The sequence below is a fragment of the Pomacea canaliculata genome, linkage group LG10 (genome assembly GCF_003073045.1).
Source record: "Pomacea canaliculata isolate SZHN2017 linkage group LG10, ASM307304v1, whole genome shotgun sequence".
Classification (NCBI taxonomy): Eukaryota; Metazoa; Mollusca; class Gastropoda; order Architaenioglossa; family Ampullariidae; genus Pomacea; species Pomacea canaliculata.
In genome coordinates this window covers 2,566,432-2,580,097 of record NC_037599.1, presented here as the reverse complement: position 1 = coordinate 2,580,097, position 13,666 = coordinate 2,566,432, and the positions used below count along the sequence as shown (strand labels likewise).

Below are 13,666 nucleotides of genomic sequence, written 5' to 3'. Positions count from 1 at the left end.
AATCATAACAAGCCGCAGGGCTTAAAGCTGGGGAAAAAAATCGCCTGATTTACGATAATTTTCGAAGACAAAAAAGGTTGATGACGAGGGGGAGTGGGAAAGGGTAGAAAACGACTTGATCATATGACATTCACCCCGTTCCCACGAAAAGGTAATTAAGTCGGGGTGGGTCGACGAGATGAGTAGAGGTTGGGGGTGATGGTGGCTCTGTCAAATAGGGAGTTAAATCTCCCACGGGATGTCGTTCTCAAAGAGTGTTCAGTGACTCCTGCAGTTCATGCCACATTTCTCAGTCCTTGCCTTCATTCCCCTCCAGTCAGTCCAACACTTGGGCAGCTGATGGTCCCCTGGCTAAAGCGCCTGTCAATACGACAGTGAGAATCGGGTTTCGTGGGTTTCGCTTTCTCTGGGGGCTTGAACGAGTCGCAAAGTCAATAAAAATATACATTTGTGTAAATTATTGAACCCTGTCGTGGTTGAAAGACACGCATTCAGTTCACCTACACATGCATTCACACAAGTACTTTATTCTTTCAATCATTTCCATTTGCTTATTACTTATTCAGTAAAGTCAACGACCAACATTTTTTTAACTGTCTGCTCGCTACACAATGGCTAAGCGCCGCTTCAATGATTTCGTGCTTGAGTCTTAATAAAGTGAGCAGTTTTCTTATTATTCACAAGGGTCGTCACACCCTTCTGTTAGGGGTTTGTATACAGTTCTTTCACGAGCTGAATATGAATATATTAACGGTAAAACGCGGTCTCAACGGTACGAACCAACACACCTCGCGGGATAAGCCAGTAGCTCAAGGGGAGAGCAGCAGTACTTTGATGTTAGTCTCCCTTGAATATTTCCACCTTCCTGCAGGTTTGGACGCTAAGTGATTGTTAATGAAATATAATTTAAAATATTTGTGTTAAGTCAAATCTATTTACGCCTGTTTGTTCTGCATTGTTTGTAATATTATTTCTTTAGTCTCCAGATTTATCAATAATAATGGAAAATAACGAAAAGAAATGATCTACAGTTGAGGTTATTTCAGTCCCGTTTCTTGTTTGGCTGCCACAACACTTAGCACAGTCTATAGAACTGCTTGTGCTGACTTGCATTCAGAAATAACATGTCATCCAGGGTTTAAGCCAGCGGTTCTCAACCTGTGCCTACAAGGGGGTCGCGAAGGTGGTCATTTTTTAAAAAAAGTTTCTTATACTGGTATTAGTGGAATTAGTTTACATTGTGTAACCGAGTGGTGCGGGGGCTCAAACTCCAAATCTCTTCTTCCTATTCAAGTACACTGTCTCGGCATGCAGTGACTTCTCACTTCCAAAACTCAAAACACAATCTCCCTCTCAACAATTAAGCCTCCAATCTCCCTCCTCTCGCCTTTTGCTTTCTTTCTCCCCCAATCTCTCATCGCTGACTCCCCTATATTACACCACCATATTACAAACAACTGACAAGATGAATGCTTTCGTCCGAAAAATTTCGTTGTGGACGCAAAAGATACGCCAAGAAAATATTTTTGATATGTTTCCGTGCTTGTGTAAGTGCAAGGCTGACAACTTGAATCTTGATCAGGTGAAGAATGTAATTATTGCCCATCTAAACGGACTGCAAGAAAGGTTTCAGCATTATTTCGCTGAAATTGATGTGACTAAATACGATTGGATTCGTAATCCATTTCTGGCTGATCCTAGCACAAGCGGGTTGTCCACGCAAGAAGAAGAGCAGCTCATCGACCTTTCGAGTGACCAATCCCTGAAAATGGTCTTCCACACAACACCAGTGCCAACATTCTGGATTAGCATCAACGGTGAATATCCTCTCCTTTCTGAGAAAGCAATGAAAGTTCTGCTGCCATTTTCAACTTCGTATATGTGTGTGCAAGGATTTTCAGCATTGGCAGCACTGAAGTCGAAATACAGAAATCGTGTGGACGCAGAGGCTGAGCTGCGAATAGCAGTGGGTACGAACATCGCACACAGGTTCGCTTCTTTATGCAACAGCAAGCAGGCTCAACCTTCTCATTAATCAAAGTGAGTGTCCAATAAAATAATATTTATTAGCTTTAGTAAAATTTCATTAACAGTTATACTTCTTGCAGATACGAACTTTGCTCTTCCGTTGTTGAATTGCATTGATTTCCTCGACGCGGCGTTCGACGTTAGCTAAAGCTGCCCCCCCCCCCCGCTCTTCCACCGACCTAGCCGGCTAAGGGGGGTCGCGGACGTACCGGTGTTCGTCAGGGGGGTCGCCACATGTAAAAGGTTGAGAACCGCTGGTTTAAGCATTTATTTCTATGGAGATGAGATGGCAGCCCCCATTCTTTGTTTGATTGTATTTGCGAGTGGAAGATGAAGTTCCGGTGCGTGGGTACTACAAATTATCATGCGTTCGGTTGCTTGGGTTGATCGGGTGTATGTATGTTTGTTTGTGTGTGAGTGTGAGAGAGAGACTTACGTTTACAGAACTAGTAACAAAGACTAGTTTCGCGTGGGAGACATTCCACTCAGACTTGACCGACCGTTTGACTCATCTGTCACCAAAATGTCGTCTGGCGTCGTTTTATAATATCCTGAATGTCGATGGGGCTTGCAAGTGCTTAAACCTTCACTATTTTTTTTCGCAGCAGTAAGGTAATAGTGACGCTCCCTACCAGCAGCAGCCTTCCCAGAACTCTATCATGGCCATCTAATAGACAACTGGGAAAACCTACCCTCAGGTCTGTGGCCAGCTCGTCTGAACAGAGACGAATACTTCTGGAAGGAACCAGCAAGAAAAGAATGACCGATTGTATTGACAACTTTGAAGACTGCTTTTAAAGATAGGTAACTAATGGAGGTAAAAGCCATTGTGATCTTGTCTAAGGGCTTGATCATAGGACATTCACACTTTTACGAAGGGTCAACTTGAAGCAAAGGGATGCTGAGTGCCTGTTACACAACTTGTAATGTGGGCACTGTTGTGTGGCTCAGGGACTTGAAGCCAACGGTAGCCGCCATATTGGAACTTCTAGTGCGATGGCTTCAGCAAGTTCTGTCACTGCACGCAGTGTCTATTCAGTAATTTCAAATCAGCTTGTCAGCAGCTTTGCCTTGAAGTACCCGTAATGTCAGTGCGTAGATCTTCAAGTAAACAAGTGACTCACTCTGCAGTTATTGATTCTTATTTGATCTCCAGTTGACAGACCGTTGTTTCTTGTCAACAAGATATCTGGCGCACGGCCTTCCCTCCAATCCCTTGAGAAACAGACTAACACATTCACTGTAATGATAATTTATATTTGCAGAAAAGATTATGATAAAACTTTAGATCGTCTTTGGCGGGTGCTGAACAATGGAATGTTATCCGGGAGTACATCCGGGTACTAGTCGTCTGTGTTATTGTCTTTTTTGTTAAAAGCTCGCTTAGAACAACTGCATTCTCGCAGCTTGTTTGCCGAAGACGCGACATTTTGCTCATAAATCAAAGGACACTAAACATTTACAAGTATAAAAGTGTAGGAATTTAGGGCGCCGGCAACAAGGGTGACAAGAAACACACGAGTGTGAGAGGGTGCAAAGGGCATGAACAGCAAACCACAATGCTTCAAGCAATCAGTCACATGCACAACACCTGAAGTAGTTTCCGGGAAGTTTATCCTTGTTTTAAATTTTTTTTAATGTTTTTAAATGTATTTAAACATTTAATAGTAATTTATTTACCATGATGCCTGTCATTTAACTTTTCTACCGGAAATACAATCCTTACTAGTTCGGCTGCTTGACTAACTGTAAGTTTTGTTTCATCCACCTAACAGTGCAGACTTGAGCAAATCCCTGCAAGGTGTGTCAAGAGCTGTCAGTAGGTCGGAGTGAGTAAACGAAGCATTTTCCATTTAAACATTTCTAGTAGGTATCCCTGTCCTCCAAACCCGGTACTGCGTGCTACAAGGGTCCTCCAGGTGACGAGAAGAGACTTTGTTGCCCTTGTCTTAGATTTCAGCCCCACAGTCCAAAGGGTGACCAAACTCGCCAACAAGCGATCGGACTATCTGTCTCGCAGAATAAATATCCAGGGTATGCCGACGGCAGTCATACAGGTGAGTCGACTTTCTTTTCGCGTGCCGTTGTCTTGCTGACCTCCTCTGACTGACCTTTCACAGTCACTTTTGTGGGTTCCACCTTGTAACTGGGATAAACCACTAAGACATGGATAGTGTACGCACCACAGATGTAACAGTGATCCTTCGAATATTCAATGCATTGTCGGTTACAGTAGGTCAAAACAACCAAAACAAAAACAAAAACAAAAACAACACCAACACCAACAACAACAACAACAACAACAACAACAACAACAATAAACAGAAGAATTGGGGGCAGCTTCGCAGACCATGACATTGATTTCTAAGTAACAGTCACAGAGAAAATTACCCCAAACATTTATTTTTTTGTGATATTTGCAAAGGAAAAAGCACGTACCTTGAATTATCGTGTAACTATTTAAGCTCATTGCAGCAAGCATTCAACTGTACTCGAGTATTAAAGCGGGTAGATGTACGTTGCCAGGCTGCAATAGTTGACAGCATGGTTGTTAAGTATGGAACAACCTTAAACTGATAAATGCACTGCGATCATTCACACCAACACACACACACAGAGTGTGGACCAAGACGGAATACCCGTAATAAAACCACCGACCGCGAGTTCTGTGGTTGATCAGGTGTCACATATTGTATCCGAGCAGGACCCACGATACCCGATTCTCAGTCATGGATACAGGCGGTCTAGCCCTTGCGCCACCAAGCGTCCCACACGTTCAGAGGAACATAATAAATACGAGGAAAATTAAAACTCGAGTACGCGAAGGACACACGACTGACACTTTCAGACACTCGTTTCCTAATTGTTTGTTCCCACTGAAGTAAGCTGAAAGACCAGTGTAAATAGCCTACAACGTTAAGCTCGTGAGTGCGAGAGCAGCCATCTTTGATACATCGGCTCTAGACTTGGGTAACCTCACGATTTATTAATCTTTGATCATATTTTCTGAGTCTGAAACTTTTGACTGGCTGAACCAGGTACAGAAGACACCGTTTATTGTTCATTTCTTCCACTTCGTATGCAGAATGGTGGGACGAAGAACCACGAAGAAGGCGATCGCGGTGGGCGCTGTGGTTTTGTTGTTTCTTCTGCTGGCTGGTCGACACGTCTTGTTTGCAGGTAGGTCGACCTGGGGGTCGGGTACACGGGCCCTAACCACGCGGTTTTCCACTTTGTCACTCTACCTTCTCGAGGAGCTGTCATTTCCACTTCATTTCCTGGTTGCCTGTAAGCCCTTTGGGGTTTATTGTGGGTGTGGAGGGGGATTGGGGCTCGAAAAGAAAACATTACATGAAGCAGGAAACGATGATCTCTACGATAATACGAGATATGTAGGCAGACGTGGGGTAGAAGCTTCACATACAGAATATGAGAAGGTAAATATTCAGCACCAACGTCACACGATAACAATAAATACGATGTTAAAGAGGAAATTTCTTGAAGATTTTAAACAAGATGCGCATGAGAGGGGAAGTAACTATGAAGGGAGGTTGGGTAAACATGGCAAACTCAGAACGAGCGTCTTGTCTCTAAAGTTTAGTGGCCCCCTGACCTGTAGATGTTCTTCGCCAGTGGAGCCTAGTTTACAGCGGTGGCAAAGATGCTCCGGGGTAAAGAAACATGAAATAGTCTCCCGTGGTCAGGGTATCACCTTGCTACTACGAAAGCAAGACGCTTTTCATCGTTCCTGAGTTTGCCTTGGGTAGGTGATGGGGAAGAGTCTCACATCACAACTACATCGCCTGCAGGGAAACGCCTGATTACGAAAACTGAGGACCCCTCGGACGACGAGCAGAAGACGACCGTCGGCAAAACAAAAGCTCATGCCAAACCTCGCACTGCCACAACAACAACAACAACAACAACAACAACAGTAGCGGCACCAGTCCAGGACCAGCTGGAGAAGTCATCACGTGACCTTTACCTCAAACGACGCCAGACGGCTGATGACGCCTGCTTCCTGTTTGCCGGCGGTCAGGTGGACCGTGCTGTGGAGCACAACGGCACTGGTGCTGCCACCTGCCTCACACCTAAGGTAGGAGGTGTCAATCTACTCGTGTTCCCTGCTGGCTTACATGATATTACGAGTAGCAAGATGGCTGCGAGGTTCTGTTACAGTGCGAGCACGGTCTATCTATCTAGCAGTGTTAGAGCAGTTCGACAACAGTTTAATTTCAACTGCAAAGTCACGAAAATTGAGTCATTTAAATCAAGCTTACTAAGTTCAGTTTTACATTTGTGCAGGTGGGTTGCACCTACTGGCTGAGCATCTTCCGTTGGCTGCACAACGACACAGGGGGCAGGACCTTTGCGACACCTTTTGAGATTCCCAGGTACCAGGTGCACTACAAACCAAAGAACATGAAATTTCACAGGTAATTTGAAGGAAGGAAAGTAATAGCATGTCTGCTTGTCCTTCATATGTGTGTGTGTGTGAGTGAGAGAGAGAGCATGTGTTTGTGTGGATGTGTGTGCGCGCGCAAGCCTAACCGTCAGGCCAAAATTGTTGAATTATCATCCTTACATGAAACGTTAGTTGCTTTATATTATCTTTCAGCAATTACATTATTTTAGACTAGCGAATTTGTTTATTTGTGTGTGTGTGTGTGCATACATCTACAGGTTCAGCATTACCAACACTCCGGCCTTTTTCGGGGAGCGCTTCCGGTTTATGTTTGTCCGCGAGCCTTACAGCCGCCTGTGGTCCGCCTACGTGGACAAGTTCCTGTTGCCGGACCACTGGGATGCCGATGGCTGGCGGATTCTGCGCCTGAGGCCTGGCTACAACCAGTCGGAGAAACACTGCGCCAACGACATCTCCTTCGTGGAGTTCGTCGACTACGTGACCAAGACGGCGCCGGAACAGATCGGAGACCATTACCGACCGTACAACTACCTCTGCAGCCCCTGCGTCTTTCGTCCCCACGTGGTGGGCAAGCTGGAGACGTTTGCACACGACACTCACTACATCCTGACCCGCATGAACCTGTCGCGGCTGGCCAATCAGCTCTCAGACTCGGAGCAGCACGCGAGGCACGAAATGAAGATGCTGATTGACGACTGTTACCACGAGCTGCTGCACGCCTTCTACCACAACTGCACCAACACCACAGACGTGGCCCGCCGCCTGTGGAGAGCCTTTCAGATCAACGGTTACTTGCCGAGAAGCGCGGAGTTTCCGTGGGCGGGTAGGACCCGGGTGGAAGCAGGCGAGCTCAAGGTCCTGGTGTTGAAGACCTACCGGGAGAGGCAGCCAAGGAACAAAAGCTTCTGGAAAGCCCAGAAGGAGCAGGAGATGGCGGAGGCCTACCGGGATGTGTCAGACTGTGTCATGGAGAAACTTCGCACCTTGTACGCGGCGGATTTCGCCATGTTTGACTATGACCCCTTGCCGGACCTCCTGTACCGACATCGACAGACTTGTCGTCAAAGGACCACATAAACCGTTCCTGGTAATCTCCCTTCATTTGTGGTCGTTTCCCTTGGTTGTGATTTTCATCGCCTGTTGCCAGCTTCATTATCATTTCGGCTTATCATAGAAGACTAACCAAAACTCAGGGATACAGCTGTCAGTAATGAATGAGTACACCAACACCAGAGAAGGGTGGGAAAACATCCACCTGTTTGAATGTCTTAATTTCTTTGAATTTGCTTCAGCTAACGAGTGACGTTCCAGATGGACATATCATGCATGGCCATGACTTGAAGACGAGTATGGATAAGCGTCTGGCAGCACCGAAACATTGACCTCCAGGTGAGGAGGTCAAAGACAAAAGGGAGAGAAATACTAGTGGCAGGCTAACACAGGCATAACTTGCAAACTTCTCAAACCTAACCACCACCCTAGAGAATGAACACATGAGACAAGGGGGAGAAGTAGTTATGTCCCAAAGTCTCAATCACTTGTTATTGGTGTTCATGCATGTGTGTGTGCGCGTGAGTACATGCGAGATCAAAATGTGTACATTGCTTTCTTGTTTGTACAGAGCTGTTGTTTGATATTAGTATTATTAGTATCACGATAACAATTCATTCGAAATATGTCAAATATGTGAATTGCTTGAGTGTATGAGTTCTGTTTTGTGTTGGATTTCCCAGCGCGTATTCATTCACAGGCACACACACACACGCGGAGCTAAAAGCATTCGTTATTCAATGCACACAACATAAACAAGTAGACCAAAGAAGTCGGCAAGATTCATCATCTTTATTTGACTATGACAAGGATCACTGTACTGATGGCAGACATCAGTTAGTTTCGCTGCACATCCTGTTAGTTTGTGTTCACAACAATGTTCACATGTCATGATGTCAAAGGGGTTTCGGATTTATTTTGAAATACCTATTGTTATATTCTTCTTTATGCACAGCATTTTTTAGCAGACTATTTCCTTCAGTTAGAAAAGGAAGCTAGAGGATGTTTTCCAGACATGACGGGGGAAGCTATCACCCTCTGAGTCCTCGGTTAAATGACTTTTGCAATTTCCGGTGTTCCTGGACACTTTGTAAAGATGGAATTTTTATTAAATGCGTGCGATTGCTAGTTCAAACGCCAATGGAATGAGATCTGCTAAAAATACTGTTCATAAAATGAGAAATCTCGTTCTGGCCGTGTGTAAGAACTTAGCATCTGTACAGCGTGGGACCTTCCCAGAAGTCCTTGCACAGGTTGGAGGCATCGTTGAGACGCATGCACGTGCTGTGGTCGTAGTTGCCTTGGTTGAATCGCAGGCAGTCCACGAACAGCTCGAAGGGGTCGGCGGGTGCAAAGGGACTTTCCGCCAGGCAGGTGCTGATTTTGGCCTTTAAAAAAAGAAATCAGGATTGTGAACTCGTCAGAAAAGGAAAGTCAGAAGCCATAATTAGATCGACGACAAAAAAAAATTGGAAGAAAATGGGGTATTTTGGCGAAAAAAGCAAAGTGAGAAAACTTCAACTGTACTGCATATAATAAAGCAATTAGAGTAAAAAAATTCGGGACTGCATCCTCAGTTTTTTTTTCATGACACTGTTACATTTTAACGTTAACCTCTTGCACAGATTTTCTCCAAGGATAAATATATTCCAAAGCTTTGGTTATAGTAGAAACGCTAATTCATTGTTATTCGCGAGTGAGTATTCTGAAAGGGTGTCCCTGACTACTTTCCAGCCAGAGCAACGTTGAGTATGCGTACAAAGAAATGACTTAAATATTGGTCAAGACCATAGACAGACCAACGACCTAGGGAGCACCTTAGAATTACATGGAGTAAAGAGTGATGAAAATGACAAAGAAAAAAAAAAGAGAAAATACGCACGTTGACGACGATGGGGGCACATCTCTCAACATCGCTAGCCTTGTTGGTGGAAGTGCTGAATGCATCAAAAGCATCGTTGCAGATATCTGCATTCGGGTTGTCTCTGGAAGTAGAAGAGGACAAGGAGTTTCTTTAACTTTGTAGTGCAATCCTCGCAAGACACAGACTGTTCTTTTGTGTTAAAATAGCTGGTGCTCTTTAAGGGAAAAGTTGACATTGAATGAACATCACCTGTCGCTTTTACTTCATTGTGGCTCGTATTTCCAAACAGCCAAGTGTTCTCAGTTCTTACAATAGAGGGTCATAAAAGTTTACGACGTAAACAAATAAAATCTGCTATACTCAGATACATCTGTCGAATTAACATCCTACAGTAACCTGCGGAGATTATTTAATCAAACATAGAGCACACTCTTCGGTTGCGTTGTGTGCGAACCACTTACACCTGTGGAGGCCTCTGGGAGAGGATGTCGTAGATGATGGCGGTGTCTGCGTTGCTCACATTCAGAGCTTTCGCACGCTGGGTGAACAGGTCAGTTCCATCTTGAGGAACGCCGCACACGGAGGCTGGGTAGGTACCCAGGTTAGGTACGAACTATGATGTGGAAAAAAAGATCATAAATAAGCCTTTGAAAACCAATGAAACTGAAGCTATTTCCCATACCCTGTGGGCGAGGGGTTAGCTTTAAAACTTACATGTAAAAGATACTGTGCATCCCAGGATCGTTCTAGAAATAGTCCATTAAATATTTCGTTAGCAAAAAACTTTTACTTTTATAAAATGGTCAGTGCTGCTTTAGAAGCTGGACACAAGAACATGCCTTCTCGAGAACGTGAGCACTCGGTGGCTTACCTTTGCGTGTGATGGCGTCTGGATGCTCAGGCCTGGGAGCTGGGACTGCAGGGGCCGTTTGCGGTCGTAGGCGCGGTACTTGATGCGGGTGTCGCACTGCTTCACGTCGAGGACGGCGAAGTTGTTGACGTCGTCGAAGCTTGGGTCCACGTCCAGGCCGGGGATGACGCCGTTGCTGCTGCCCCAGATGCTGTCTCGCTTGACGATTCTGGCCAGATACTGCAAGACACAGAGGCAAAGAGGGCGTGAGACCAGCTGACACAAGCGACTGGTGAGACCGTGCGAGAGTTAGCGAGGTCTTTGATGTCGCGAAGCAAAGTTACTACCTGTCAAGACCACTTGACTCTTTTTGACAGAACGAACGGTTACGTACGTTGTAGATGGAGCTCTCCTCAACATCGTAGTTGCTTTTGTAGACCTCAAAAGAGCTGTGCACCTGGCTGGCGGAGTCCGTGACGCCCACAGAGATGTGTGCACTGGCGACGATGTAACGGCCTTTGTACAGCTGGTTGGTGGCGTAGATCTCGAAAGAACAGCTGGTGTACTCTGGGATGGGAGCATCGGGTGACTCCGTGATAAACCTGGAAAGATGCACGTGTAACTGTTGTCATTCATGCCTAGATCATGAAACTCGATTAAAAAAAGCAAGAAAGCAAAGAATAAATTGCTTGTGATATGGAGAAGATTACATCAGTTACCTGTGCAGATGGTTGCCTTGTTGATAAAGGCGAAGAGAAAGACAAGACAAAAGAAGAAGGTACCCGTTACCTGCTGGCTCTGTAGCGGCAAGGCATGTTGACGTTCACGCGGGCTTCACCGTAAGCGGTCAGGTGAGGGTCAGCGCTCAGGTAGCACAGATTCTCATCTATAACACGAGTAGCAGAATACTATACGTTCTCGAGAGACACGACAGACGGACGGACGGATGGAAGAACGGACAATCGGGAGATGGCATGGATTTATGAAAATGGATAATGATCAAGCCGAGATTGCGCAAAAATAAGCAAAAGAATCGTTAAGTAGAGACAACATTAAAAGAGTCCATTTTTTTTCTCACTTTGTTCGACACACTCGATCAGGGCCTCTCCTTTCTTGCCATTTGAGCACTTGCACACTTTGTTGTCACACACTTCTCCAGACAGGCAGCGGCGCCCGAATTTGGTGCAGACTTCACCAGACGCTGCAACAGAGATGTGGAAATTGGTGTTTCATGTCGAGCCACATATCGAGCTATATGAAGCAGCCGATCCTGTATAATAAGTGTCTCGTGCAGAGAAAGAGCAGCGCAGAGATCTGAACCCCGGACAGCCAGCCCTCACTGTGTTGGTGACAGACGCTGACCACTGTGCCACTGGGCCCACCCCAGGTACTGATGTGAGGAAGGGGAACACGTTTCTACTTTTACTAAGGCTGTAAGGGAAGCTGTAACTATTTCGTTTGAAAACAAACCCCACCTAATTAAATGTGTTGCGCTGCGCGAACTGCTAATGATCATGAGGACTTAAGTGGATCGCTGGACCTAATGGCACAGCAGCTGTGCTTAGAGAATAACTTTAGTGTGTTTTCAGATAGCTTTAACGTGGAGTTTAGACACAATTGCTCCTTGTAGCCTCAATGGTTTTTTTAGTCATTGTTAGTGAATGTACAAATAAACATAGATTATTGTGTGGTGTTTTCAAAGTTGAAAGAGAGCGAATGATTGATTACATACAATTCCCTCGCCTTCTGAGAATTTCTGTCATCGCCTTTCAGACTTTCAAATTCTTTTTGATTGTAAATATAGTTGTTGCCACGCTCAGAATTCAATATTTTAACAGGGTTGCTAATATTATTTATTCAAGGCAACAGTTACCGACAGCAACAGTATCATGTCATATTTTTAACCCTTCAGGTGCTCACCAGCCAACGGCCAGTTTTGGAAGTTCAACCGAAAAACTTAGGGTCTAAAGGTCAAGTCCAACTTACAGCCCTGCGTCACTTGGGTGTGGTTCGTTGTTTCATTGTCTCGGACAGCAGCAGCGTCGATGACGACAGCACAGGCCAAGCCGACGAGGATCAGCAGTTTAGACACTGCACAACAAACGAGCGGAAATGACGCAGTTACATCCCCCTGTGGGGTACCATACCTACCCTTGAAGCGCATCGGCACTCACCCTCGGGTTTTGCGGGTGCTTTTAACCTTTAAGGTTGTGAACCTCGTCATCTTCTAGTAAAACGGTGAAGGAGGAACTTAAATAAAAGTAAATGATGTGTTTCGTACACTAGCAGTATCGCCATTGTCAAGCAAAGCAAGGGATGCTATTCAAATTAATACTTCTGACAGACGATTGCAAAGAAACAAATGAAAAAAGATTTTATGTACTAGTTTAGGGCAGGACAAGTCTGAAACTGTTGAAATACTTGAATACTTAAATTTAGATGCTTGAGAAAAACAAATATTTGTAGTTTAGCAGGGTGCTGTATAGTTTATTCAGGTACTCGTGCTGCTAGTGTTGTTGTTGCTGTTGGTGCTAGTGTAAATAGAAGTACAACAAACTCAGAACAGTGATAGTAGTGGTAAAGATGGTTTTTGGTGTTGTGGTGGCAGAGATAGAGAAAGCTTTAAACACCCCTGTCCCCAACGGCGGGGAAGGAAAGATCTAGAAAAATCTCGATGGAAGAAATCTTTTGTTAGAAGGAGGTAACTATCGTCTCTTCGGCATTCACACATTGTGAAAGGACCACGTAGCAAAGAAATAAAATAATACTGATGATAAAGTCTTATCCTTCTGAACAGTAAAAGAACTCTATTTCATATTACGCAGTGAATACAGGCAGAAGCATTACAAAAGTTTAAGATGCGAGCGCAGAATTGTTCGAGGCAGTAACTGGATACTTACTTGCTGCCTTCTTGCTTGGATCTGGACAGAGGTGAGAAGATGGAATGACCACCAGTGGTGATGCATGTCTTATATAGCCAGGGAGACCAGCACATGTTGCCTCCCCAGACCACTTGACCACGTCTCTCTCCTGTCAGGCGAAAACACACTCATCTCCTCAAACTCCAAACACAGCTGTGCACCGGACCAACAGACAAGAAAAAAGTTTCTCCCCCAAAAGGTCTGAAAAGATGGGCTTGCTAATATTTCCAGAAATTTCACGTAACAATAAGGACAATTTTGGCTGATGGCTTTAACTGAAACAGTAATGATAATACTCGTTTAAAGCCAAAAATGTTCTTTTCTTGGTATAGTTTATTAATATTCAATTTAGAATCCTTTTAAGGGATTAATATTACCTAGAGATAAGCACAAGGTGATATGGAAAGGTGGTGGGGGAAAGGGTCACAGGCGCTGGTGGGTAAATGTAGTAAACTTATCGCTCCTAATTGATTGCCCGCGGTATGTCACTTTGATCTTTCTTCTCTTATCTTCCTCGTGTTTTCTTA

At 44.8% G+C, this 13,666-nt stretch overlaps 2 protein-coding genes across 6 annotated transcripts; one reads left to right on the top strand and one right to left on the bottom strand.

Annotated features, from left to right (window-relative positions):
* The first annotated feature begins 802 nt into the window (after positions 1 to 802).
* On the top strand, positions 803 to 8,449 carry LOC112574316 (carbohydrate sulfotransferase 9-like). 5 transcript variants are annotated; one of them, XM_025255319.1, is made up of 5 exons: positions 803 to 871; positions 2,634 to 5,208; positions 5,838 to 6,124; positions 6,334 to 6,464; positions 6,712 to 8,449. In XM_025255319.1, the coding sequence occupies exons 2-5, from the start codon at positions 5,115 to 5,117 to the stop codon at positions 7,529 to 7,531; spliced, it is 1,332 nt and encodes a 443-aa protein (XP_025111104.1). In that variant the 5' UTR covers positions 803 to 871; positions 2,634 to 5,114; the 3' UTR covers positions 7,532 to 8,449. The 5 variants fall into 5 exon arrangements, with proteins under 5 accessions (XP_025111104.1, XP_025111105.1, XP_025111106.1 ...); XM_025255320.1 differs by lacking the exon at positions 803 to 871 and adding an exon at positions 2,340 to 2,369; XM_025255321.1 differs by lacking the exon at positions 803 to 871 and having other exon boundaries at positions 2,390 to 2,832; positions 3,804 to 5,208.
* Positions 8,282 to 13,230, bottom strand: LOC112574317. The gene is made up of 9 exons (XM_025255324.1): positions 13,119 to 13,230; positions 12,205 to 12,309; positions 11,297 to 11,419; positions 11,008 to 11,104; positions 10,613 to 10,820; positions 10,240 to 10,458; positions 9,830 to 9,981; positions 9,387 to 9,489; positions 8,282 to 8,892 (listed from the first exon to the last, which is right to left on the bottom strand). Coding segments are annotated over exons 1-9 (1,188 nt in total). The 5' UTR covers positions 13,120 to 13,230; the 3' UTR covers positions 8,282 to 8,712.
* Between the last annotated feature and the right edge of the window lie 436 nt (positions 13,231 to 13,666).